The 26,712-nt window shown below is 39.1% G+C and overlaps 1 protein-coding gene across 2 annotated transcripts in view; it reads right to left on the bottom strand.

Moving 5' to 3' along the window:
* LOC306835970 (cGMP-dependent protein kinase 1) overlaps window positions 1-26,712 on the bottom strand; it is a 76,573-nt gene that overhangs the window by 25,832 nt on the left and 24,029 nt on the right. For both annotated transcript variants that reach the window (XM_079362812.1, XM_079362811.1), the window contains exons 3-5: window positions 23,767-23,880; window positions 2,912-3,017; window positions 247-310 (exon numbers count right to left, since the gene is read on the bottom strand). In XM_079362812.1, the coding sequence (XP_079218938.1) occupies window positions 247-310; window positions 2,912-3,017; window positions 23,767-23,880 (284 nt within the window). The remainder of the gene's footprint in view (window positions 1-246; window positions 311-2,911; window positions 3,018-23,766; window positions 23,881-26,712) is intronic.

Below are 26,712 nucleotides of genomic sequence, written 5' to 3'. Positions count from 1 at the left end.
AAGCTAATTAAAGTAACGGTTAGTAGGTGGCCCATTTAGTTGAACATCCCCTCATTGAGCACACGAGCTGGAAAATCCAAAATCTACAACACTGTCTACTAAAAAAGAGGTGCATCCACATTATTATTATAATTCATTATCTGATACTTACCTTTGTTACTTTTGCAACAAAAGAATGTGAACTATAAGGAAATGTATTTGGACACGTGGAGCAGACTTTGTACTTCTAAAGTCATAGGCACTTACCTCCTCAAGGACATCAGCAAGCTTGCTCAGAATGTCTTCCTGCAGGTCATGAAATGTGGGTACGCTGCAGGAAAAATGAAAAGAAAGGGCTTTCAAATAGCAGAATATAGGGGTTGTACATATACATCTATTAATGATGAGCTCTTTTGTGGGTTTCAGAAAAGATAGCAGGGTAGCATTCAGTTCCCTTTAAATGAAAAATACCTGAAGTGAAAAATATAGGCAAGAGGATACAGGAAGCATCAATGAGATGGCTTTTATACTGTAATACAGTATATGAACATAAATATTTCAACATCATCTGGGCACTGTGTCTAGTAACACAGCAGGCTTGAGATCGTAAGGTTGAATACACCAGTATGACGCTCTGTCATTTGTTCCTTTAGCTTCCTGGCAGCCTCAATGAACACTATCAGCCTGTAATCAAGCTTTCTAAATAAAGCTGCTCCAATGTTTATCAAGGAGAGAAAATAACCCATGTTGGTGAACAAAGCACTTATCTACCCGTAGCATCTCTTTCTCCTTCTTTGCCCCCCCCCCAATTTCCATGCTTTATTACAGTAATCTGAACCATCTAGTCTGGTGGGCCCCCAAACCAGCCACTGTTCTGATAATCCTTGGGCTGTTGCTTCCTCAACAGAGGCACTAACTAATCAGCTTGGCAGTGAACGGGTGACCCCACTCTACATGAAACATATGGAGTTCCAATTCCCTCAAGCTGTGAAGCTGTTGACACAAATAAAAAGTGTCATTTAAAGCTAATGTCCAACCCAACAGCTTAACTCTGTTACATCACAGAAATAGATCATTCTAGAGCCTACAGGGAAGTGCACTTTCTGCTCTGTCTGACTGAAAGCGAAGCATGAGGTAACTTTTGATCATTTCTATGGTGAAATTACAATTACTGAGAAAAACAAGAACCTCTTTGATGGAGGGTTTTTGTCAGGCTTCCCCATGCTCATCCCATGCTTTATGTGTAGCAAATCATTGAGCAGAAGTCCTTCTTTTAGCTGCCCTACAGCTACACTTTAGTCAGAAGTTAAAAGGGTTTATTAAGGGCACGCCAATATTAAAACATCAGTGTTACATCAATACACATTCTCAAGGTAAAGTTGTTCAGCTCATTAGATGCTGCCCTTGACTTTCTCTCTCCCTTTTTAAAGTTATCTGTTTAAGTGATTTGTAAAACATGAAGAATAAGCTCATATACATCTTCATAAGCACACTTGTAATACGGGCTTTGTCAGTCAATTTTTCATCTGTTTTCCACCTCCACAACCTGTGGGAACAAATATATCATTTCACAGCAGTTAAATAGTGGGTTGAAGAAGCCTCTCAGGGCCCAGCATGTGTTTGTTCTTACGTTTTAACTACAGCTCTTTTTATTAGATTTGCTTCTAGGAAACTAAACAGCCACATCATTATCTACATCTTGCAAATTAAAAAAAAAAGTGCAATAAAATCTCAGATTTCCTCGCTGGATAGTGGATATCCTTTTATAAACTAAACACACAAGGCAAGCCCAAACCAAGCAATATGTCCACCAATAAATATTTACTTATCTGTTGGGCTGTTATACAAGAGTGGCTGAGTGGCTAGTATAAAGCACATGCTTTATTTTTAGTCAAGACCTTTACAAAAATAGCTTCAGTAGACTTAGAGTGCTATGTATCTGGTTGGAATATATATCATTTAATTATTTTATGAATGAATGTCTTTCTTTATGGGTACTGTAGCTAAGCTAGGGGTGAAGAGGCATCAATGTGACTGATGTGATAATGGCAGACTGTTACACACTCCAGAAAGACAGTCCTGGGAGGGGAAAAGACAGAACTGTATTTATGGTTAAACATTTGGAATAGACCAATGATTATTTTATCCTAGCCTGCTTTTGTGACAGTCCATGATAAGCAGCAAAGGAAGAAGAGGGTATTGTTCAGCTGCATGAACAAGGGCATGTATACTCTTTAGGAATGGTTCCTAACAGTGCATTACAGATGAAACTGTCTTTAAAGCAAGGTTGGTCGATTAAATACATTTTTTAAGGTATTGCTGTAACACCTATTTTTGTGTTTAGACAAGAGAATCTGTAAAGAACAGCGGAGTGCATGAGTGATAGAAAGTGAGAGAAGAAGCAAGGTCTAAAATGGGACCAGTGACACAGCTGCAAGATATAAAAAAGTTGATTATAGGCTTGATGAAAACACAAAGTGCTACTTAGATGAGGGGTAACAGTGATTTTAATGCATCCTGATCATCCTACGCTGCTCTCCCTCTGTCTTTTGATGAGTCCGTCTTTTATCCTAACCTGCATGCAGGCTGAAAGAAAGGAGTGTGCCGGCCTTTCAAGTGATAATAGACTTCATTTCAGAGACACGGTTAAGGTGTGGGGCTTTGATACAGATATGGACATTAAAGAAGCGTGATATACTGTAATTTTATGTTTTGGAGGACAGAAGGCAACTCCAGTTGTGCAACAGAAAATAACAAGGACTTATATCATTCATTGGAAAAAAAAAAAGTAGTTAAGAATGTTCTGAGAAACGGCTGCCACATATTCCTCTGAATTCACTGTGTTAGTTCATTCATTGCGTTGCAGATCAAAGCTCTATTCATGCCGTTTGTCTGTCATTGAGGGAAAACTCCTTCCCCGGATTCTCCTCACCTTTTCAGAAACTCCATATACTCTGTGTGCTTGATGAGACCCGTCCTCATCATGATGGTCTGAAAACATTGTCGGTCGATGGCCCACAGCTTGACATTTGTTAGAGCTAGAAAGAAAGAAACAGACACAGTGTCAAGACAGACCGTTTTTACCCTCGGACAAAAGGAATAATAAAGCAGAACCTAATGCATACAACATGGCCTGCAGGAAATTCATACATATGTGCAGTGTGAATACAGAGATCATCACCATCATCATATGGTCTTTAAATGACTCGATATTGAACGAAGAAGAATCATATGAAGTCTATGTGAGTGAGTTAATTTGAAACAAAACCCTTTTAAAATCTCTGTTCAAAGAGTGCGGTGGTAGTAATAAGTGTTTTTCTCCATAGCTGCTGTTCAGGTCTGCAGAGCAAATAGGAGGTCTTCTGGACAATTACTCTTTACTCTGCGGCTGGAGTTAATTGGTATTTTTGAATACCTTGCATGGATGGCTAGCTTCAAGTCATGCTACAGCATTGTAATTGGTTTAAGGTCGAGAAACTGACTATGCTAACATTTTTTCTTTTTCATTATTTCAAGCCTCTGAGTTATCTATTGCACTCTGTGTCAGGGACAATTATACAACTGTGTGCCAAAAGTTATGTACCCTGATATTCTTCAGTGCCATTTCCATGAAGAATTTGAAATTAATTGTTCTTTCAATGATTGCCATCTGCGCTTCTCTTGAGGCACCAACTGCAAACCATCAAGCTAAACCTAAAGTGAAAGGTATGCAGTATTATTTTTGATTTGATTGCGGTCCTTCGGGTCCAGTAGACCTACACCTGGTTGTTGACTGATGTCAGCCAGGGTCTTCTAAAATTCTCTTTATGGCAAATGTTTTGTCTTGAGCATCAAACACTTTCTCCAAGGTCCGTTCAAGTCAGGCTGTGTGGGCTTTCATGATAACAATAGGCGTCTAACCAATTTATGAATTTCATTGCATATTGAACTTAAAGTCACAACCATTGAACTACTGAAAAAGTGGGTTGTTAAGGCAGCAATGCAAGCCCTGACCCTGACTTTAAGAGTTCATTGTAATAATGTCAAAATAACTATGGGGCCTCTTAAATTGCCAGTGTCATTGTCTATCAGAAAGACTATTATTTCATTTCAGTGATTCAGTTTTGCAGTAAAACAGCCTTTGAGGATTAATAAGCGTGACGATGGAGATAATCCTCAGACTGACCTAAAAACAAATTGTGTGATCTCCAGGGAGCCCAGGCTGTCGCTACAAAGATGTGCAAGGATATAACAAAAATAATAATCAGTTATCTACTTGGAGCTTTGTCTGTGTGTGTGTCTGTTGATGGAGCTGTTTGTATTGAGTCCTCCCTGTGTGACACGGCCTCACAGAGTTTTAAAGATGTAATCGAGTTTTGTCTATAACAGTGTGGTGTTTATTGATTTCGACACTACTTTTCACTCTCTTCAGAAGTCGAGTCGTAGTGCCGTCTCAGCGACAGAGCAACCCTCCAGAAGCTGAGGGAAAGTTTGTAGACAGCTGGGCCTTCAGTCACTAATATCTGATTGTGTATACTTAACAAATCTGATGCACAGTCACTCACAAACAAAGCAGTCCAGTTTGCTCCCCATTTGATAGCAAAAGCTACGTTAAATGTTTTCTTTCAAATATTAATGATTAATTAAGGCAACATGAGCATAACATGATGCTGTCCTGCTAACACCAAAAAAATCCACTCGTGAAGTATTTTGAATAAATACAACCACTTCATGAGTAAGTATAGCCACTTCTGCAGATACTACAAATCTTCCACTGCAGACTAAGAGGCAGCGTTTTAAAATAGGTCTAAACCACAGGAGAAATGCCCTTGTTATACAGCCTGACACTGTTTTTAGTATGAGATCCTCAGAAGGAAATCAGAATGAATACAGAGGCAGACGTATGGATGTACAGATATGCAACCATATTTTCAACATAGAGAAACAGATCCCTGATGTGCATACACTTTAGATATAAACACACTCCTGAACATGCATGCTTATCTGACACACTTAGTGACAATGTAGAACTGTTCTGTTAAGAATCAAGGGTACTGATGTGGTACTTAAAACATTTTCCACTGCATTTTATTTCTCTTCTTCCACGTTAACTTCCTGAAGGCTTTGTTGAAAAAAGAAATCACAGCAGCATCTGGTTATGTCTTATCTAATCATAAAGGTTATTTATTGTGTAATGGTGATCTGGACAAATGGCTCCCAGGTAGACTAGTTCAAACCTAACAATGATGGTAAACAACAATGGGTCTGCAGAGAAATTATTAGAGTAGCCTTCTAATTTGACCCCGAAGATACAAGAGTGGGAGGTTAGACGTCACTACCCAATATGCAGTGTGCAATAAAGGGTTTAGGGAAAGTGTGGGAGTATGGGGCACAGGGAAATAAGATATCGAGGTAGCCTGCAGTGCACTGCAGTATAAACGTATTATTCACAGGATTGACTAAATTGCAGGGAGACCTGGGGAGCTAGTTATCCTGGAGTGAGGGCACTGATGACTGTCTAAATGCTCATGGGTTGGCAACCATTAGCTTCACAGCTTCTCTGGATACAGACAACACCCAAGGTAGTACTGGAGAGGGGCAAGGAGGTTGTTATCTGTGATCTGGTTTTGAGGAATTGGGTAGTGTTTTGTTCCAATGGGACCATTATGAGGGCTTTAATAGACATACAGTGGTGGACTGTTTTACTGTTTTTGCATAAGACTTGAAAGCCACACGTGTATTATGTAGATATGTAAGAAACAGCTGTTTAACAATAGTCAGTACAAGAGGCCTGATGTATAGGAGCACCTTTGGGAAAAGTAGAAGTGGCCACTGGTTCCAATGCATGGTATTGTTAGAGTCTGACAGTGTAACAATTGTAATCCTGGCTTCTTTTTTGTATGCCCAAAATGTGCAAATGTAGAATGTAGGATGTTTCAGCTTGGTGATTTTTTGTTCAGTTTTTGAAGAAATTGATGGGAAAAGTTTCAAATGGACAACTTCCTCAATTTTTTATCAAAACGGCCCAAACAATGTGAAAAGTGGCTTCAGTGCATGTGTTGCTCAGCTATTCAGTGCAGCGCTCAAAAAGTGCTGATCCGGGGATCATATGAGATAAAACTACTGCTTTTGGGGAAAAAAAAGACTTTTATCACACTGGAAAATCTGCCTCTTGTTTCACTTCCAGGTCTCTGTGAGGCAGTGAGAGCAGCAAACATCTGAAAACAACATTCCACCTTCAATTTCAATATAGACACAGCGTCCCCGTATGCTACATGCTGTCACTCTTAAAGGGTGACAGCAGGGAGGGGTTCAATCAAACCAAAATGAGGCTCAAACATGTCTAGTCTGAAACATAATTTGAACCTCACAGCCAAACATTAACAAGCTAAAGGAAGTGCCGTCCCCTCAATGTGAAAAAATAGCTTATTACAACAAATCCAGAGGGAGTTTGTTTTCTCCACTATATATTTGTTATTTACAAAAGGTATATATTTATGTTAATATTCAAATGTCATATATTATACATTTCCTTTCAATGATTCCAGAAGTGGTGTGTAGTTTGGATGATTATAATGTTCTGCCCGAATGCCCTGCACTATTTTGGCTCGTGCGTTTTTGATGGTTCTTCAAATTTTCATTGGCTGGTTTATGTTTGTGCAAAAGCATATTAATAAAAAAAAACTGATCATCAAGTTGAAATAGACATGCACCATGGTGACCACTGTTTAAGACCCATTCTCTCTTCAACCTCGAACTCTATTCATAGCTTGCTTCCCACGGCTGAAAACATTATTACTGCTGTTCCACCTCTCTTCCATTCTCAACGATAAAGTGATTGGAATCCTTTACACTTAATCATGATAGTAATAACTCAGATTTACATAGCGCCTTTCAAAAAAACCCAAGGACACTTTACAGTAAATTAATATTATAAAATGTGTTTTTCTGAAATAAAAATTCTCAACAATGGATTCATAGTGTTCATTGTCATAGCTGACAAACTTAACAACTAGCCATCTCTACTTGCCAAGCCCCAAGAAGAAAGGGTCTGTATTTATTCCTGAGAAAAACAACAAGAGGGAATACGGATATAGATGTTAACAACAAGATTGAAAGCCGATCAAGCCATGTTTGCAACTGAAGCAGTCATTCATTTATTTGGTCCAGTCATAATTCACTGTAACTGAATTTTAGCTTCGGGCATTATGCAAATGCTCCATGTGTTTTTGTCTTGTAATCCAATTTTTGCTCATTGAATTACATAAATATAGGATGAGATCACATTTGTTTTCTGCACTCTGGTCATTGCAGTTTACTTCAAGAGAGCGTCAGGTTTGAAATCATCAGAAACGTCGGTCCTCACTGTGGCTGAAATATTGAGTGCCACAGGTTTTAATGGGGTTTGAAATGACTTAAACCATTTTTACTTCTGCTCCCCGATTATTCAGCTAAAAACACACAAAAAATGCTCATTTGATGTAGAGGAAATTAACACGCTTCTCCAAAAGCACCATAGGGCTTCATGAAATTGCACTGAAATGAAGATTAGGACCAGTCTCAAGCTGCTTTATTTGAGAGAAAAGCTGTAAACCCTGATGTCATGAAATGTGTTGATAATAAACAACATCCCAAAGCATAATGCACTTATAAATAAAGGGAATAAAAACAATGCACTTGACAGAAAATAAGTCCTGAACAAACTCCCACTTTTCAAGTTCATCTCAGAAATATGCACTTTTTATCGACCTACTGCTATGTCTAGAACAGAAAATGTGTAATAACAGACGATGCCTTCCTAATACTACATTTATGACCCTGATGCTGGTTTAAATTATTGTCTGCTGGCGAAGAGAATGTGTCAGAAAACCTTTGAAATATTGATCAACTTGTCTCTTTGGTGCTATGTTTGTTATTAGGGCAGGCTTGAGTTGTGAATTTTCATTGAAGAACTTGTGGAAGATTAACCTGGGGTTATACAGCTCTGAGGAAGGAGGGGTGTCTCCTGACTAATTAGTTAAAGCACCCACCACAGGACTTAGAGAATGTTGTTATCATGTTTGGGTTTGGGGGCCTTTAGATTGTTTTTTGCTATCATTTGAAAAACTTTTTCCTCTGGTCAATTCAATGACTTGCCTACTAACTCCTGCAACTTTATTTCTCTCATTAACATGCCATCATTTTTCTTCCAAAAGTCTCCTGTTCTTCCTTCCTTCTCATGTTTTACAATGTGGAAAAGTCAGCCATTCTCTTCTCCTCTCACCGACTCTTGCACACACTGTCACATACACTCTTTAAGATCACAGTGTCACGTGAACTCCTTCGAGGTTTCCTACATGTCTTGTTTTGGAAAGTGTTCCGAGAGCGATGCTGTCAGGGCTGCAGGGTGGAGGAGTGTAATCTCCTTTCCCCCTAAGTCATTAATAACATCAGCCAAGTTTGATTACATCTAGAATCTGCTCTTTAGAGCGTGAGAAAGAAGGACAGGTCATTTACGACAGAGCATAAAGAATAAAATAAAATAAAATAAAATAATACATTGTATTTATTAAAAGCAGTGTTATGTTTTTGAGATGGATATTAATAACATGCTGTTTGAATGAGAGGTTGCTGTCAAAAATGACTTCCAGGTTGTGAATGTGTGGTGATGGAAACAGGGGAGTTAATCAATGATGTAAAAGACATTTTGGGGGGTTTTAGGGAGGGATTTAGTGAAATTCTTTCTTAGGAATAACCCCTTGCGAATTGAGCTTTGAGACATAATCATATCTGATGTTTTACACTTTTGTGAAAGGAACTTGGCTGTTTTTTTTTATTTCTATTATACAGTGAGTGTGAATGGAGCAGGTTGCTGTGGTGATGAATTTGTTGGAGATGTAGATTTGGATATTATTGGCGGTGTAGTGAAAATGAAAAACCCTGTTTAGGTATGCTGTTACTAAGGGGGAGTATGTAGAGAATGAGGACCAAACACCAAACCTTGAGGGACGTGTTGTGACAGAGGAGAAGTGAAGCAAGTGCAATTATTGATATAAGCTGTTGTCTGTGTGACAGATATGAGCTAAACCAGGAGAGGACGACGGTGCCAGTGTTGAGTAAGGGTTCAAGGGGTGCGATGGTTGATGGTAATTAATGGTGTTGAAAGCTAAAAATATAAAAGGACTATTCTTCAGTATTATGGATTATTATTTAGGCTTAACGCAAGAAAATGGCAATCATGTCCTGAGTTACATTGTCATGCTGTCAGGCAAGTGCATTTGTAGGAAATTACAATGTCACAGTGAGCTTCAACTAAAAAAAAAAAGTCCTTAAAAATCCTCGACATTTAACCATCAAATAACTTTTTCATTTTCTATTCCATGTGGATAGCTGTACCAGATACACTTAATTTCAAGAGTGGCTAATGAATTGCCTTTGTGTGAAAGGGACAGAAAGAGGGAGTCAAGCAGAGTCACAATATTTAGAGGCATTAATCGCACATTGAGTGCAGACAGGATCCTCTAGGTCGGAAACTTCCTGTCAGAGGCTGATTGAATAGAGTTTTCTTGAAAGTGTACTTCAAGCACAGTCTCTACCAAGATTAAAACATCATTTTCCACTCATCTCTGTAAAAATAACTCTCTCCAAGCCTTCATTCATCAAGTACAGCTACACTTTTTAATATACAAGCAAACAGTAGATTATTCCATTATCCCTGCAGGACAATCATCTATCTACAGTTAGCTTTGTGATTGCAGATTTGCTGTTGATTTTCATCTGTAGCGAGTTGGACCATATTAAATATGGTTATTAAATATTTAGAGTATGTGATCACATTTTGATCACATACTCTAAATATCCATACTCAGATACCCCGGATAAAGTTTGTCTTCTTTGTGGACCATCAGTGGTTGACAATGCTTAACATGATCATTTATTATTTGCAGTAACCTAAAGCTGTTTTGCAAAGGATGTCACCAAGGTCACTGTTTCGATTTCACATACAAGTTGAACAAAGATGAGGGAAACTGAACTCCACGTCAACAAAGAAGGGAAATATGTCATCTCTGTACTCCTTTAATCTTGAAGAAACTGCATTTATTAAATCCATTAAAACCCCAAGACATGCTGTGTCAACGGTAGAGCATCAATCAGTGAATGATCTTTAATTTGCAACTGTTGTACTCCGCAATTTTAACCGCTTTAATTGTCTTTATTTAAAAAAAAAAATACAATTTAAAAATAGGTAGGGAAAACTTCAGCACATGAATAAAAATGATATTATAGTTTATTTAAAGAATCATCTGTTCTTCCAGCACTCATGACAAGGATAATTCACTGATTCAACGGTCATTATGGATCTTAAATAGAAATTCACAGAAGGGAAGAGTGTAAGCTGTCGCTGTTAAATTCCACTTCAGTTCACTGTAAAAGGGGCTGGAGGTGAAAGGCTAAGAAGACAAGTGAAGTTTCCTTTTGAGTAGGAGATGATAATTACTAGAGAAGTAAAAGGAAAGAATGAATAAGAACCATAGACCAGTATGTCATCAAAGACAAATGGAGCTAGCTCTGATAACACATTTTTCTTTTGAAGGCACTATAATCTTCTTACAGGTTCCATTAATAAGAATTTGTCTTTTTATACACAGATTTCATTTCATGGTGTTATGATGTCCTGCTGAGGAGCCGGTGACGTCAATGGTAAGACGATGGCTTCTAGGTAAGGGGAACAAGGGAGGCATTTTACAGTCCCTGCAGTATATTAGTTTTCAGCATAAATTGCTTTCTTATCTATCTGGGAGATAAATCATCATTGTTTTTTTTGTCTTCATCATTACAATCAAACAGAAACTACTCACACAAAGGAAATCAGTTTAAATAACCTGATAAGTTTCAGTCTGCACAGCTGTAGAAAATCAAAGTCAGGAAATTAGGTGTGTTTGGTATTCATCAGCAAGGAGGTTATTTTTAGGCCAGGGTCCAGGTTGCGTCAGGTGACACATTTCTCTATAAAGCAGATTCTGTGGACGAGTTTAACTCCTGCTAAATCTGTCATGGTATTGATTTACCATGAAGCCGCCCTGAGAACTATGTAAAACCACGTGTCACCCATGTGTCAACGGGATTTAGTGATGTAATAACTCAGAATAATATCTTCCTGAATGAGTCAAGCATTGTGTCTACACTTGTATTACTACATAGAAGTGTGTCCTTAGCATTTCCGACAACCGGGAGGAAATAGCTTCTTGTGTCATTGTTGAATTTCATAAAGCTTTCTGTCAATCAAGGTTGCTGTTAAGGAACCGCTGAGGCAAAGACATCAGATCTTTGAAGCCAAAAATATAGAGCAACGCTATGTCTGCCATTCTGCTCTGTCAGAACAGGATGAAAACATGCTTCTTTGTGTTACTTTTGACTGCATGCCAGCATGTTTGCGCATAATATTTATCATCATTGTGTTTGTGTGAATGTCTTTTTGTATTTTCTGTAAGAAACGGCAGTTATTTGGAGAAGAGGCCTCTTTACTCTGCAGGAGTCCTACAGGCTGTTCTTATTCTGTCCATGGAGAAGCTGTTCGTAATAGAAGAAAAAGACGAACAAGCATCCAACAATGACTGACTACTGATGACTAATTACATGCTAATTATATGCTGGATCGCAAAAGTAAAAATTCAGATCGAGAGGTTAACGTATGTAAGAGTAATCCCGGGATCAATCTGCTGAGTGTGTTTAACGGCTTGTTCTGTTTACAACAGAAGAGTTCCCCAAGACTTTTACAGGACTGCTTGAGGTCTCTAAGCGAGTACACAAACAGCCCTGCAATGGCTACCCTGCAGCTTTCTGCCCCTCTGAGAGGCTTCCATAGTACTGGTCAATCAGATAAAAGTGGGCTCATAGGGAGGAAGGGGTTCCAAAGAAGACAGCAGCTGAAACAAGTAGTTTCAGGCAAAGGCAGAAACCCGAGTTTTTAGTGAATCTAGTTCAAGATAAATGAGGAGTTTTTTGAGCTGCAAAACTTCTCTTTAGGTTTCACAGACTGACGACATGAAACATGGGATTTTTCTCTCTGCTTCCTCCATCAAGTCAGCACAAATACCTGTAGTATTGTTCTTATGCCACCAGCAGGTAGTTTCAGCGCAAACTTCTTTGTTGCCCGTAGCAACCAATACAAGCAGCAGAGATGAAAAAGCAGAGTGATGTTCAAGGCTTGTTTATTTCTCATTCAATAATACAATGTTGTGCAAAAGCATACAAGTTGGAGTCCCTCTACAGCCAACCAGACCAAACAAAGGAGAAAAACAATCATTTATAAATACATTCATTTAGGAAACATTTAAGGGCTTGAAGATGTGAATGGTACTCTGGGAAACCTTTAAATCAAGCTTTAAACTTGTTCTTGCACTTGCTGCCATATTGGAACACTTTCTGCTGCTCATATTATTTCCCTTATCAAGTGAAAAAATAACAACAGTGTTTCTTAGACGAAAGGTCAATCGTCCCCATTTGTCTCAGATTTATGCAGCTGTAGTGACTCTAGCCATTTGGCCTCTAATAGCTAGTTGCTGTGTGTCCTAGACTGCTGGACCACATCCATCTGATCTTACCACTCTGGAATTCAAACAAAATGTACACCTTATTTAATAACAAGCATGTTGTTCCATACTTATGTGCTCAGACTTTCAGGGCTACATTTTCTGCCGTTTGACAAACTGCTCACTTAAGTTTCCAAAGACGGACAACCATGTTACGTCATCCATGTTCTAGTTTGTTCTTGAATGTTCTCTTCAAACAGCATCTTCTGATGATCTGAGTCTCTGAAACCCTATATGCACTCGACATTTCAAGGGTGTCCATATAGAATAACGGAATATATATTTCAATGCTTCTTTTGCTTAACTTTAGTTTGCACAATGTGGAGGGTAATTCCCAGGATTATAAAGGGCACCTATGTTTACAGAATGCACAGCTGTATTCATTTTTATCCTTGGCTTTAAACCCCATCAGCAAGTTTCAGTTTACAATTGACTCTTTACTGTACCATGCGCTACACTGTTATACAGATGTAGTGTAGTGCAAACAATCGGGAGTAATTCATTTGTAAAATTGACTGGATTTCTTCGCAGTTCTTGATCATTACTTCCTGACTCTCTGTGTAGTGTGATGTGGTTGCACATTGCCTCTGTCAAAAATAAACCAGGAGTGTATTTACAGCAGAGCAGAGAGATGCTTCTGGGAGACTTGAGGAGTGAGCTGAAGCACATCTGGTGGAATCAAAAGCTTAAACTAGAGTGCGTGTAATCAGCTCTGACAGAACTGTCAGTGGACAGACGCATGGATTTAAACACCTTTTAAGACAAACATTCACTAGCAGTAAAAGCTAAATCTGTGTTTCGTATCAGTGCCTGTCCTTGTTGTCGCATGAGACTATCGGTGTTGAATTTATTCGAGGAAAGCAGTTTCTGAAAGCGACACCTGCTGCAGGGCTGTTTCTGTACTGACTGATGACTGACTGTATATTGCTGCTGTCTAAGGTTGTCTCTCGCTGGAAGTTGTAACCTTTTAAGCCTGCGAGAGCCCCAGAAGAGCCTCTAGCTTCAGGCTCGCACCTGCGCTCCAACAGAAAGCCAGTACAGCAACAGCAGCAGGGGGCTTCAGTCCAAAAGCACAACACCACATACACAACAGGACACCATTTGGAGAGCATGCAGTTACACACTAGAGCACAGGAAGGTTCACATACACTCATCCAACTGAAATAAGCCAAACTGTCAAGTTTTAGACATCAGATGGAGGTGCACACAGTGACCAGCCCATTAACCGTGACTTCAAATCACTATTCAGGCTCTACCCTGCCATCATCACCATTTTACCACCACATTTCTAGCTGCACTCTGGTAACAGTGTTACCATGGCAGCCATGGAAACGGAGTAGATTTTTTTTCCCCCACTCTGCCCCACTGGAATTCTATCAACCAAAGCTATTCTTTCTCCCATTGTTTCTCTGTATCCGATGAAACCTCTTTATCCAATGGCAGTGTGGTTTCCCTGAACCTCGGAGCACATCAGCATGAGATGATGAGGAGGGAACGATGCTGCCTTTAACTATGGCAACAAAGTCTCCCCATCGTGAGGGACGTGTCAGTCAGAGCAAATGAGACACCAATTTGTGAGCTTTGTTTTTTGAACAGTTATTAGTTATTCTAGTCCCTTTGTGGAGTGCAGTTTCAGATATTCCTTGTTATCTTCTTCTTTATATTCCAGTGTGAGATGCCTACAAAAATGGAACTGTCCATTTGCCATTTCTCACATTTTTTGTATTTGCATGTTTATCTTGTGTCTGTCCCATTTGCATTTGTAACACGTCAGTCTATAATTTCCTGGTTCTTAGTTGCACCTCAATTATAAGAATAAGCATAAGATCGAAAGACACATAGCAGCAGAATATATGACGTCTCTGTGTTGGTTGTTAAGGGTGCATTCAATAGCTTTCCTGATACCTAGAGCCCTCATCTCCTACTCTTCACAGTCCTGCCTAATGATGGTGCTCATGTCCACACATAACCACTTTAGTTTTACAAGGATCTGTATTACTTCTTGATTGTGTTAAAAGCAGCAGAGAGGTGAATTTCCACATAATATACTTAAAACAACCTACAGCTACTCTTAATTCTCTGCCTATTTACTCAACAGAGGTGTGCATCCTCTTTAGAAAAGGTTCTTCCTCTCGTAATTTTTTTAAAAATTTAAAATGCTGAACAAAGACTTGCCATTAGATATCAATATTAATTACACACACACATAGCCTGCTGCTTAAAGAATCAGTCCTTCTTTTCAGCGGTGTCTACTTTTTTTCAGGGAGCAGTGGAGAATGCAGAATAAAATATTAAAGGGATACCAGCGTTAAATTAATTTGTTACGAGACCATGAACGTTCTCTAGGTTTTTGAGCATTACATTTTTAGAGGTGCTTTTTCCTGAAGTGTACCACGATGTCTAAAATGTAATATAGTCGCGGGCAGATCAGTTTAACCGAACAGATGTGGTCTGAAAGAGCTTCGTCTTTTTTTTCACAGTTTGTGTTTGTATGTGTTTCCATTTTATGTTGACTTTTCCTCGTTTAAATATGTATCTCAATTTTTATTGCATCAACCATCAGACCTAGGGCAAATTCCTTGAAATAAAAAAATACTTATTGGCACTAAAGCTGATCCTGATAACATGCGAGGCACAACCTGTTGCACACTTGTTCGGTTGAAGAGGCACTTGCTGTTCTCACTGCTGTCCCTCAATTATTTGATCTTAAATCGATCTATACCTTTGGCTTGCATCACCAAACAACCTAGCCTGCTAGTCGTAGATACTGGTGGCTGTAATAGGGAGGCAGTGATGTTGTCTCTATGGATGGCTGTATCCATGGTTTGTTCTACTGGAAATTCTGTCCAGCTAACTGAAGACAACAAAATAACCAATACCAAACGTGTAAATCTACAGGAACAGAAACAACTGAGACTATACAGCTAAATGTTCTGCAAACAATGTTTTTCTTTTTTTTTTTAAAAACCATTATTGAGAAGGTAATTAATCCACTGGGATTGAGATCTTTTCCACAAGGGTGAACTGTCCAAGAGGGCAGCAGCACACGTGACTGAGAGATAAGCATGGCGTCATCCTTAAGATAAAGCTATTTGTTTGAATGCTTCAAGTGGCTAAGGGTTTTTATTATTTCAAATAAAATGTTCAACTTCGCAAATAATTAGATAAACATACATTGTATCTATGTTGAGCTCAGCTGAGTTTAATGGAAGTTGTCACATTTGAAGTGCAAATTGAAAGTTCTGGCACTTGTTTTTCAAAAAAAGCACTGAAGTAATGGCTTCTGTTCAGCAGGCACTTTTACGTCCTGCACTCACTTATGTTTAATCACACCGAAAACAATTTGTCGAAAATGATGTTGTTTTTCTCAGTTTGAAATGCAAACAGAAGGTGCTTAGTATTCTGCGCCGGATCCAATATGAGCGTTCTGCCCAAGAGCAAGAGGAAGTCAAGACACGGTACTGGTCTGCGAAATCTCACTGCAGGGTCAAAGAAGGATCAAGTCATATGTGACCGATGTTTTAATGCAGCAAGAGTTCTCTGTAGGTTGTCTGCTCTTCTTTTTAATGCATATCAAAGACACAAGAATCAGGGATATAAATAGGGAAGACAACTACAAAATAAACTCGGGAGTGAGATAGTGAGAGGCCTCGAGGGCAATCTGACAGTCCAACAAGCAATGTGTTTTATTATTTAAACATAACAGAGTCCTCAGAAAAAGCCCCCATTCTCTGCCTTCCATAACAGTCATGTTGTTTAACTTGGTGCCTGGTTCTCCAAGGAGTCAGTCCTGTAACTTATCTCTTAGGTGACAGGTAGACTCCTGACACTGAACAGACGTAGTCCACCATGAACACACTCTCACACTAAGACAACCACATGCACATTTCCCTCTCTCAGGCTGATTAGAATGATAACTGTTTGCTCGCTCCCAGCGGAAGGATTTTTTTTTTTTTTTTAATACAGCCAAGTTATCTCTTTGTCACAAGGGCTGTACTCAGAAGTGTCGGGAACAATGCTGCTGCTGTGGCTTAATTTTCTGTCTGTGAAACCATGATATCAAGTGCTGTAACACGTGTGTGTGTGTGTGGGTGTGTGTGACTATGTGTGACTGTGTGTGTCTATGAATACTGATGCCCAAGCAGTGGTCCTCTGCTTGCTGTCATGTTCCATCTACGAAGAGGAAACTGGACTGCAAGCCAGTGTCCATACATCAGAGTGTGAGCATGCCTGTGCTGTTCGTGTGTTTTTGATTTGATTTAGAGAAGCTCTAAAATATCCAGATGTTTGTCTCTGAGGACTGTTTTCACATGTCATAGGTAAACAAAAACAAGAACACCGAAACAGGACTCTCGGCCGTTAGACTATGGTGATATCAGTCATCCACCACACAACATTTACCCTCATGAGCCTATCATTTTAAGGGCCAGAGACAGTCATGGCTTGAATGGCACCATCCGTAGGAAATGAAAATCTTCCATCATGCCAATAAAAACTAATGTTATTATATTTAGCTGGATATAAATGTCAAATACTGTGCATAATGAGCAGAAAGGAAAGGTCAATTTGAGATAAAACTCTAATGCATCTTCTTAATGTATGCACATGGTGGGTATCGATATGCATCCTGTGCATCACATATTCATGGACAGCCTCTGTAACCAATTGTGTTCTTTTGACATGTCTTTTTAGTGAGATTATGAATACTTCATCAGTGATCAGAGACACAATCACAATAGATGAGAATACAGAAAAAGCTTCAGGTTATGTGGAAATAGTCGGAGAGTAAAAAAAAATCCTTGCAGAGCAGCAAATCGTTTTCAGGTACAACATGTATTATTCAAAAATGGCATCCCTGCAGATGATGCCAGCTCCATGCGAAACCCTTATAGCTGTAGCGGTAATTACATAAACAGCCCCACCGCTACCATATGTAGGAGAAGAGGAAAGAGTGAAGTTTTTTCTGCTCAGTTGAGCAGCAGCAGTTCGCTGATTTCAGCCGACAACACTGGCAAGAGGAGGCTGCTGATAAAGACCTCCCAGCTGGTGAAGCACTTAACGTCATTGTTAACTGAACTCAGGTGGCCTAAACCAGACTCTCATTTGTGGTTAAGAGCATTGTAATTTGTTAAAGAGTTGTTAGATAAGTAAGTTTACCTGCTCTGTAAATGCCTTGTTTTAAGAAACCGGTAAATTATCTTTTGTTATCGTGCCGTTCAGCTCAGTCTCACTGGAGACACACAGATACATGTGAAATTACGTTGAGTATTCTGTCGCTGATAATTGCATGAGTGCAGTGGTTGGGGGCCACTCAACAGGAATTTAGCATGGACTGTATTCAGGGTCTAAAATTAACACCCACAAAATTGACAAACTCAACAAACTAGCTCTCCCACCAAGCGCCAAATGTGGGAACATTTTCCATTTGGACTAAAAAGAACTTTTTTGGTGAAACTTTTTTCTCCCTAATTAACCGTCACTTCTTAACATCCATGTGTATTTTTATTTTTTATAGACAATTCAACAGGTACAATAGCTTTTTTTTAAAAGTATTGTTGTATATTACTGCTAAACAGCTGTTTTGTAAAAACACATTTACATAAGAATGCCTGAAAGTGCGCTTGGGAAGAAAACAATTGTTTTTTTGGAACGATAGACTAAATTCACTTTCAAGAGTGAGTTTTTGTTGTTGTTGTTGTTGTTGTTGTTGGAAATAATGTCTATCAACTTTACCCATGTGGTTTTCACTTTCACATACTTCATGAAATGATGCCTTCCTCCTAAATATTTGGTCTCATATCAATGTTTTTTATCATTCCTTAACCTTTGGCTCAACTTACCCCAGTCTCCCCCTACTACAATGTTCTTAGCAGTGCTTGTTATTCCCCCAATACCTGCAGACTCACGCTCCTTCAAACAGCTGACACCTAATTCTTCGATGTTCATGAGAGCATGAAGGGGAAGAAGTGCCCCTTTACTGGACATTGATCATGAAAATATATACTTGTCAGCTGTCAAAGCTGATTGCACTACACTACACAAAATTCTCTTGGTGAGTGTGAGAGAGTGACAGAGCTTGATGGAAAGAGAGTTTTGAAACGTCTGTTTCTTGCTGACACAAAAACCCAAAAGTAAACTTGATGGCGAAATCAAAACAGGATAAACTTTCAAGTGTGCGCAGCCCCTAACATCGTCTGGATCTCGCTTTCCATGTTTAGGTGGCCCAGCAATACTCAGAGTGAAATATGACATCTATGTTCTTCGTGTACGAAAAGAAAAGTCATGAAAGGAAGCGTTCATGTGCATATAATTTATGATCCCAGTTGAGCTAACAGCTGAGTTTCTGCAGTGTCGAGCTTTTTTTTCCATCACTATGATGAAGATGGAGCACACAGATAATCAGTCCTTGTGATTATGTTTACAGTGATTGGCAGTGACCTCAGTCTCAGATGGAGGGGCTACTTCTAAACAATGACGGGATTCCTGACGCTCGTTAAAAGCCTCCTAACTGAAATATAATTAGTTTCTTGTGTAAGTGATTATTCAGGCTCCTTGTGTGAGGAGGATGTTTTTGTGCTTTTAATGTTTTGCTTGGTCACCTCACAATGAAAGGTGTTGGACCTTTGGAACGTTGCAAACTTTTAGAACTTAAAACGTTTGTAGTCTGTAGTTTGTGTTACTGAGAAACATGCTCCTTAAACACAACTGAAATTCACAAATGCACAAATTTATGGAGAGACGTCAGAGGGAGGGGGCTGCATCCAGGGGGGGGCGCCACTGAGCGACTGGAGCACCTTGACAATAAAATTGGCATCTCTCCAGTAGTCAGACATATTTGCATACTCTGCTCCATACTGAATTCCCGACCCAAGTCCCTACAGACCGTGCCTGATGCTGCTAAATTGTAGAATGCATGAACAGTATGTTTGTAACTTTCTTGATAAACTTTTTCAATCAGTGAATGTTTTTGTTCAGGCTAAACTTGAGGCACTGATGAGAATTTGCAGCTCTTCTTTGTTAACTTTCATTATAAAAAGATTTTTTTTTTTTCAACTTTTGATATGAAAAAAAATGTTGTGTTAGGCTTTTTTTTATTTTATTTTATTTTATTTATTTTTTTTATATCACCTTTTTCATTTTCTGTCTTGGGGAATCCAAAATGCTTCTACACCTCCAATATAAATGAAGGTGGTGGGTCCTCAATTTCAAAATCTTGCTCTACAGCTGCAGGATATTATTGCAATTCATTTTCCAGAGTACTGATGTGAACCTCGACACCTTTGAATCGGTTTTTCATGATTTCAGAATTAATCTTTACATCCTTAGATTCGACACACTTCATTGTCCCCTTGTGGGAATTTGTATTTGCTGAACCTTCAGCTGCTTTCACTAGAATCAATCAAGAAATAAATTTTAAAAAAACTAGAAAAACACATCAACATGTAAACAGAAAGGCACACACCAGAGCAAAACAACACAAACAAATTTTTGCACATTACCCATAATGCACACGATTTGAAACAACACAGCAGGAGAGAAAAGACAGCCCAGGTCAGTAAAAAATAAAAACATTAACAAACACCATTATTTCACAACCCACTCAGCCTTATGAAACATTATTCACAAGTCTGAGTTGTGTCAGTTTAATAGATTCTAAATATTGTCTTGACCCTGTCACATACTTGTGTACTTTTCTGCTGTATGCTTAGTTTTGGAGGATTAAGTGGACCTCAGTGTCGAGAATACATGATCTCTTTTTCTCACTGTATTCACTGCACACTTTTATGTCACTTCATGCTGAATTGCATCCTGTTATGCTGTCAAGCCCAGCTCTCAGTGAAACAATGACATTTTGATGCCATAAAAAATATTTCTTCACTGAAGGCCACTATCCCTCTCTGTTGTATGTCCTCAGACACAAAAAATACCAATTTAGTCTCGCTTCCCTTGAGGTGGCTCCCTCATTTTGCTGTCAGGGCTCTCCTGTATTTATCACCTCTCTCTTTTGTCTCTCACTCCCACCCATGCCTTCTTCTACTCTTGGGCCAGCTTCTCACCAATTGTTGTCATGTGAAAATGATGTGATATGGATTTGAGGGACTTTTTTGTAAACTCAGGCAATATTTTTCTCTCAGGCAGATTTCAAAATCCCACCTCATTCACCAACGCTGGCAGAGCCAAACCCCAAATGTGACCATAGCTCTCTGCAGGTAAATGTTTGTATCCTGAAACCAAACATAACATATTGATCGCTGAAGCTCCACAACCCTGAGAGTACTGTAAGTGCTACTAGAAATGCTCAAGCAAAGCAAGCTTTATAGTACAGGATTCATTTCTCATGGGAGAGTGCAAGCAAGTGTTGACACGTAAAAGCACCTGAAGGCTGAAAAAAAGAGAGGGGATGAAGAAAAAGGAAAAAGGAATATACCTGCTTGCTCTTCGTGAAATTCACAAACGTGGATTTTCAGAAATTAATACAAATTCAACCAGGCCTTGAATTATTTGGGAAAGCTTGTACGTTTCAATCACACCTGCAAAGCCACTGACACTGTGTAATGGGATGAATGCGTGTGCATTTTTTCAAAACAGAACCTGCATGTAAAGTCCATGAAAGCAATTTGATTTAGTGTCTCATTTGTTTGTTTTACTGAGGCTCATGTTTGTATGTTGTTCAACTGTTATCTAATAGAAAACAGTGACTTCGCATCTGTTCTCCGAATCACAGATACTGCTCACTTCATTACCACCAACCATCTTCCAAAATTAGTTTTTCTTACTTTTCAGGGGATTGTTGGTTTCTGTTGATACCAATGTGGTTTGACAAACAACGTACAAAAGATTGTAAATGAAGTGTGTCAAAGATAAATCTCTCCAAGTAAACATTATCTCTGCTTTGATTGTTGTCAGAGTAACGTCTCTGTATTATTAGACAGCTGTAAGTGCGAGTTCATTTCAAAAGCCAGCAGGCACAATGTTTACCGTGATGAATTAGTTTCATGCCTGTGATTTTTATTTGTTCAGATAAAAATAGAAACCGAATGATGCCTGAATGATAAGAAAGACACGATGAAACGACCCAAACTCTGCAGTGCGCTTTGGAAATGGTTGCTACTAATTAAAAGTAATTGGGATATAAAAAGCATTCAAATTGTAACGGTGCTCTGAGACTAAAAGTTGCTGGCCTACAACAATTCAGGCTCATTTAGCTCACTCTGAAACTAATTTAATCTCATGAATGAAGCGTACAATTCTTAACCATTCGAGCAAAGTAACACACACTGATTCAAACTGATCTTCAGTCTTTGGAAGAAAGACACACTGGAGATGTCATCATTATGTTGGGCTCTTGAATTCTCTGCAGGGAAGCCTTTTTGTTCTGTATCCAAACTCATTGCACATTATTGACTGCTTGGAAAATTGTTTCGATGAGTTTTTTTTTTTTTAAAAGATGCCAACCTCCTTTAATGTCTTATTAACACGGTAGGCAACAATTTGATTCTACTGTGAGGTTCTATCACAGTTTAAGGATGTGAAGAGGGATACTGTTGGCAGTTTCATGGATGAGCTCCTCTGATTCCACATTAGCATGTTCGTCATCGAAATTCTGCCAAGATGTAATTATTAATCAGGCATATGACTTTGGACACAGTGCAATGTAAATTAAAATTACCCTGAGAGCATTTTCTCCTACAGGGCTCTACACAAAGAAAAAAATAACAAGTTGATTAAGCCTTAATCTCATACCCAAACAGCAGCTGAATTCTTCAGCACATTCTTCCGTGTAGACATACATTAAACCAGAGACAACCACCCTCAGAGACAGTGCCAGTGACCCTGTAAGGCTGTAAACACACTTCTGCACATGTAGACAATGACATAATTTGTTCCACGCAGAATTGTTTTATTTTTATTTTTTTCAGAAGCTGCCCTGCCAGAAAAGACAGCAGTGACGCACACTTCGAAAAGAGCGTGGCTGGTAGTACAGCTAGGTGGGCTGGTGGCAGGCAAAAAGAACATTAAACAGAGAAGGACAGACACTCTGTCGCCAGTTGGAAGGGGAATATTAACCCCGTAAGAGTTGGCTCATCTCCCTTTGGGTTCTTGTAGTCATAGCAACGAGAGCTGGGAGTTCCGACAGGTTGGCTGGTCAGGTGGCAGGAGGGGATTGTGGGACCCAAAAAGGGGCCAGCAAGGGGTCGTGCAACCTTTTCTGCCATAACCATCAACCCCCATTTCACTACACTTAATCTCACAGCCCCCTTCAACCCCCATCATGAATTCATTCATACCTGGGTAATACGAAACATCAATTTACCTCCAGTCCAACCTATGTGTGAAATTAATTATTCAATCGTAAGTTATTAAACTGAATTATAATGCAGTATTTTCTAGGACTGCAAATGCATTGTTATCACGATATGAACTTGGCTTACTTTGACACAATACATGTGAAAAATGATCCTATGCAAACAAGCAATACTTACTCACTCAGTATGTATACATTTTGTCACACTCTCACACCATTATCATGCAGTCAAATGAAACTAGAGCTATCGGCTACACTACAGACCCATTCCCAGCAATTTCCCATTTCCTGTCTCACATAAACACACATTTTTCATCCTGACACACATTATTATAACAGACTAGGTCTCAAATGTGCGTAGTACACCATTTGTCCTGTCGTTTCTCACTCTTCTCTCCTTGCTCTATTAGGCCGTCTATTCAAATTGCCAGTCAGATCGACCACCTACTCACCCACTGTGAGTCCTTCATAGCTGGAGCTCTGACACGTGAAAGACTAGAGGCATCAAACCTTGACATTCAGCTCACTGGGGTCTTGGAAGACACTTAACTGGAGTGTTGTGAAAACACAAAGTGATGATAGGAACTGTGTCATCATGGCCGCCATTAATTCTGTGAATGTGTGATCTCTCTCTCTCTCTCTCTCTCTCTCTCTCTCTCTCTCTCTCTCTCTCTCTCTCTCTCTCTCTCTCTCTCTCTCTCTCTCTCTCTCTCTCTCTCTCTTCTCTCTCTCTCTCTCTCTCTGTCTGTTGAGAAAGGATCTTACAGGCTGAAATACCCCTAATCCTCACACCAGGGAGACACGTTTCAGTGGATGTGTGTGTGTGTGTGAACAGGTGACATTATCTGACACCTGGGAAGCGTGTGGACATGCAAGCACGGACTGATGTGAGCACTGTGGATGTTTTTGCAGGTGTCTGAGTAGACTCACTCTTAACAGTTGCAGTCCTGGTGCAGTTGTAGAGAATAGCCAGCTCTCCAAACACCTTCCCTGGCCCCATGGTGCACAGTTTGACGCTCTCCTTCGTCACCTCCACCTTTCCATCTGAAAACATGCACAGAAATGCAGGTATGCCATTAGACCTTAATGCTATTCAAATTGCACTCTTATTTTTCCTGCCTGATTACCCAAAGGTGGGAGTCCTCTGCTGCGTTTACTGTGTGCAGCAAACAAGGTTTCAGAGATGAAATGAAGTGGGTGATAGGTGTCCGAGGGATTTTGCTTCATTTTTTTTGGGAAACCCAGCCAGAGAGCTCTTGAATCACTGAGCCATGAAAAGAAGGTTATTTTTCAGTTTCTATGCCCTACTGGCCTCTGAACTAAGGCTGCACGAGGCCCTGTTAAATGCAGAAAAACCAACATGAGAAACATATACACAAAGTTGACACTGAATAAATCACAAACAAAGTGTGGTATGTCTTGAGGTTAGGACTGTTAGGTCAATATACTGCATGAGAACATCATACAATCAGGGCATTTACAAGAAAACAGCAGACACAGTCATCTTTATGAAAGGGAATGTATTATGTGCATTAAGGAATAAAAACTGCAAGTTTTAGGAATAGGTTGCAGAAGGGTTATGCTAATAAAACATGTGTTAAAAAACAAAACGCTACATCCATGAACCTGCATTACAAAAAGAGATGGGTGTTACAGCTTAAAGTGGGCAAAGGGTAAATCTCCCCTTTCTTAAATCAAGGAACATGATGATGAGTTGATCTAATATGATGCATAAAAGTTCAGTCATCTCTTCATTCAAGCAACTGGGAACACATGTTCAGTACTGTTCTGCCCCTGGGGCTCTTTGAGCAGAAGCATCTGAAGTTCCCTTCAACACACTTCACATTGTTGTTCTTTGTCTGTTTACTTTGGTTTATCCAAATTCTTGTGTGGAAGCGATGAAGTGGTTTCAATTCAAGTCAGTTTATTTCGGAAGTGGACACTGTAAATGAATAAAAAATGTGATAATACTTGAGTAAAAATGCCAGAATTAGCCAAAATGCTACTTTGTATCTGCTGTCCCATGGCCTCGATGTTAAAGAGGTTTTTATTTTATGATCTGTCGTTGGCCGAGGTCTCTAATTTCCCCAATGTGGGAAAACACTGTACTTTTGCACACATTCACCCTAGAGAATCATAATTCCAGCTCTAAGGAAGACATTTATATTTTTCTTCTTTAACTCTCTAAGACGCCCTGCAGTAACTGGGGGGATGGATGCTGCTGCTGTGTTTAGACAAGCCTCATCAAGCATGTATACTTTCCCGGAAACCCAGCATTCCAGTAAGACCCTATATGATTCAATGAGAGCAAAAAAAAAAATAGTCCACGTCAACGCTACTGATGACATACGACCAGATGATAAGAGAAGGGGATTTATCCATAGAAGAAACAGTTAAGTGCATAACCTACAACAGTGAATCCTTTTGACATGATGCCTGACCAATGCCTAGGAATATTATTTTTAATTTGCAGTTTGGCTGGGCAATATAGCAGTTTTATTGTTATTGTGGTATCAGCACTCTTTGTTGTGTCAGAGAAAACTCTCTGTTTATTCAAGTCAAAATAAACAAACTAACAGGGATTAATGACAGGGATTTAAAAAAGCATCGTTCAGATTATTGTCATTCTCAGAATATATTTATGCTTTGGAAGATTGGCTCAAAATGGACTTGGAAAAAAACATTGTAGTTTTTTTTCAGATTTTTGCACTTCCATTTTCTACTCTTTCAAAATACATTGGTCGCTTTCATCAGGGAAATTTTGTTGCACTTAGGGAAACTAGCACGAAAGAGGAAACCCCTGATGCTTGTTTACTTGAGCTACTTATTAGTAACCTTGAGCGGAGATAAAATCCATGTTATGGTATCAGTCTAGCTTTGTAAAAGCACTCAATAAACTGCAAAAATCTAATTTATGTCTCATTTCTGGTTAATACATTTCTCCTTACACTTCAAATAAACCACACTCAACTGACAAGTCTAGTTAATCATATCTCAAGATATCAAGAGCAACAAAATATTGCCTGAATTGCTTGTAATAAGTTAGATACATATCTTTAGTCAAGTCAACTGAAATTCATACTGAAAACAAGAAGAATCAGTATACCACCATACAACATGACATCAAAGGCCCTGCTGTTGTATTGATTCATGTTTTATAAATGCATTTGGATTGAGCTGGATTGAAAGTGGTTCTTTGTTAGGGGGAGAGGTCACAACACTTTACTTACAAGAGGTGCAATGCTTTACTGTTTACTTCCATTTCAAGTTTTTGCAGTGTTAAGACTGAAATTAGTAAACTCAATATGCTACAAGATTTAAGTCTGGAGGACTGCCATTGAGAATCGATTGAGACAAAAAAAAAAAAAAAAGTGCCAGACCAATCAGTGCACCACAAGGGGTGTTAACTTGATCATTCACAACTCCAGACAGCTATTAGAAACTATTAAAGTTGGCCGTCACAAACAGAGCATTGATCAGCTTTTGAACATCTGCCTTGCCAGATATTTGGAAGCAAAGACCAAACACTGTCAAACTGGAGACAGGCTACATCTGTCAGGAGAAAACACAGCTTTATAAGCCAAGTGTCAACAAACAAGGAATTTCACTATGTTGTTTTCTTGTCTTTAATGCCCTTACAGAGTGCCAAGAACAATTTCCTGAAGATTGATAACGATGGACATCTACAACTCAAACAAATAGCAACCTGAACAACAAAAAAGGTTGAACATTTAACTATCATGAAGTTCTTCTTCAAGTTGCAGTTTACATCAGTGTTTCTGACATAGTGAAAGCAAAACTGTGGCCATGTTTAGAAATCAAGGATATATATTTCATACTGAAAACAAGAAGAATCAGTATACCACCATACAACAT

The sequence above is a fragment of the Symphodus melops genome, assembly GCF_947650265.1.
Source record: "Symphodus melops genome assembly, chromosome: 15".
NCBI classification, from domain to species: Eukaryota; Metazoa; Chordata; class Actinopteri; order Labriformes; family Labridae; genus Symphodus; species Symphodus melops.
Note: the sequence above shows the minus strand (reverse complement) of the source record. Positions and strands in the feature narration are given on the sequence as shown.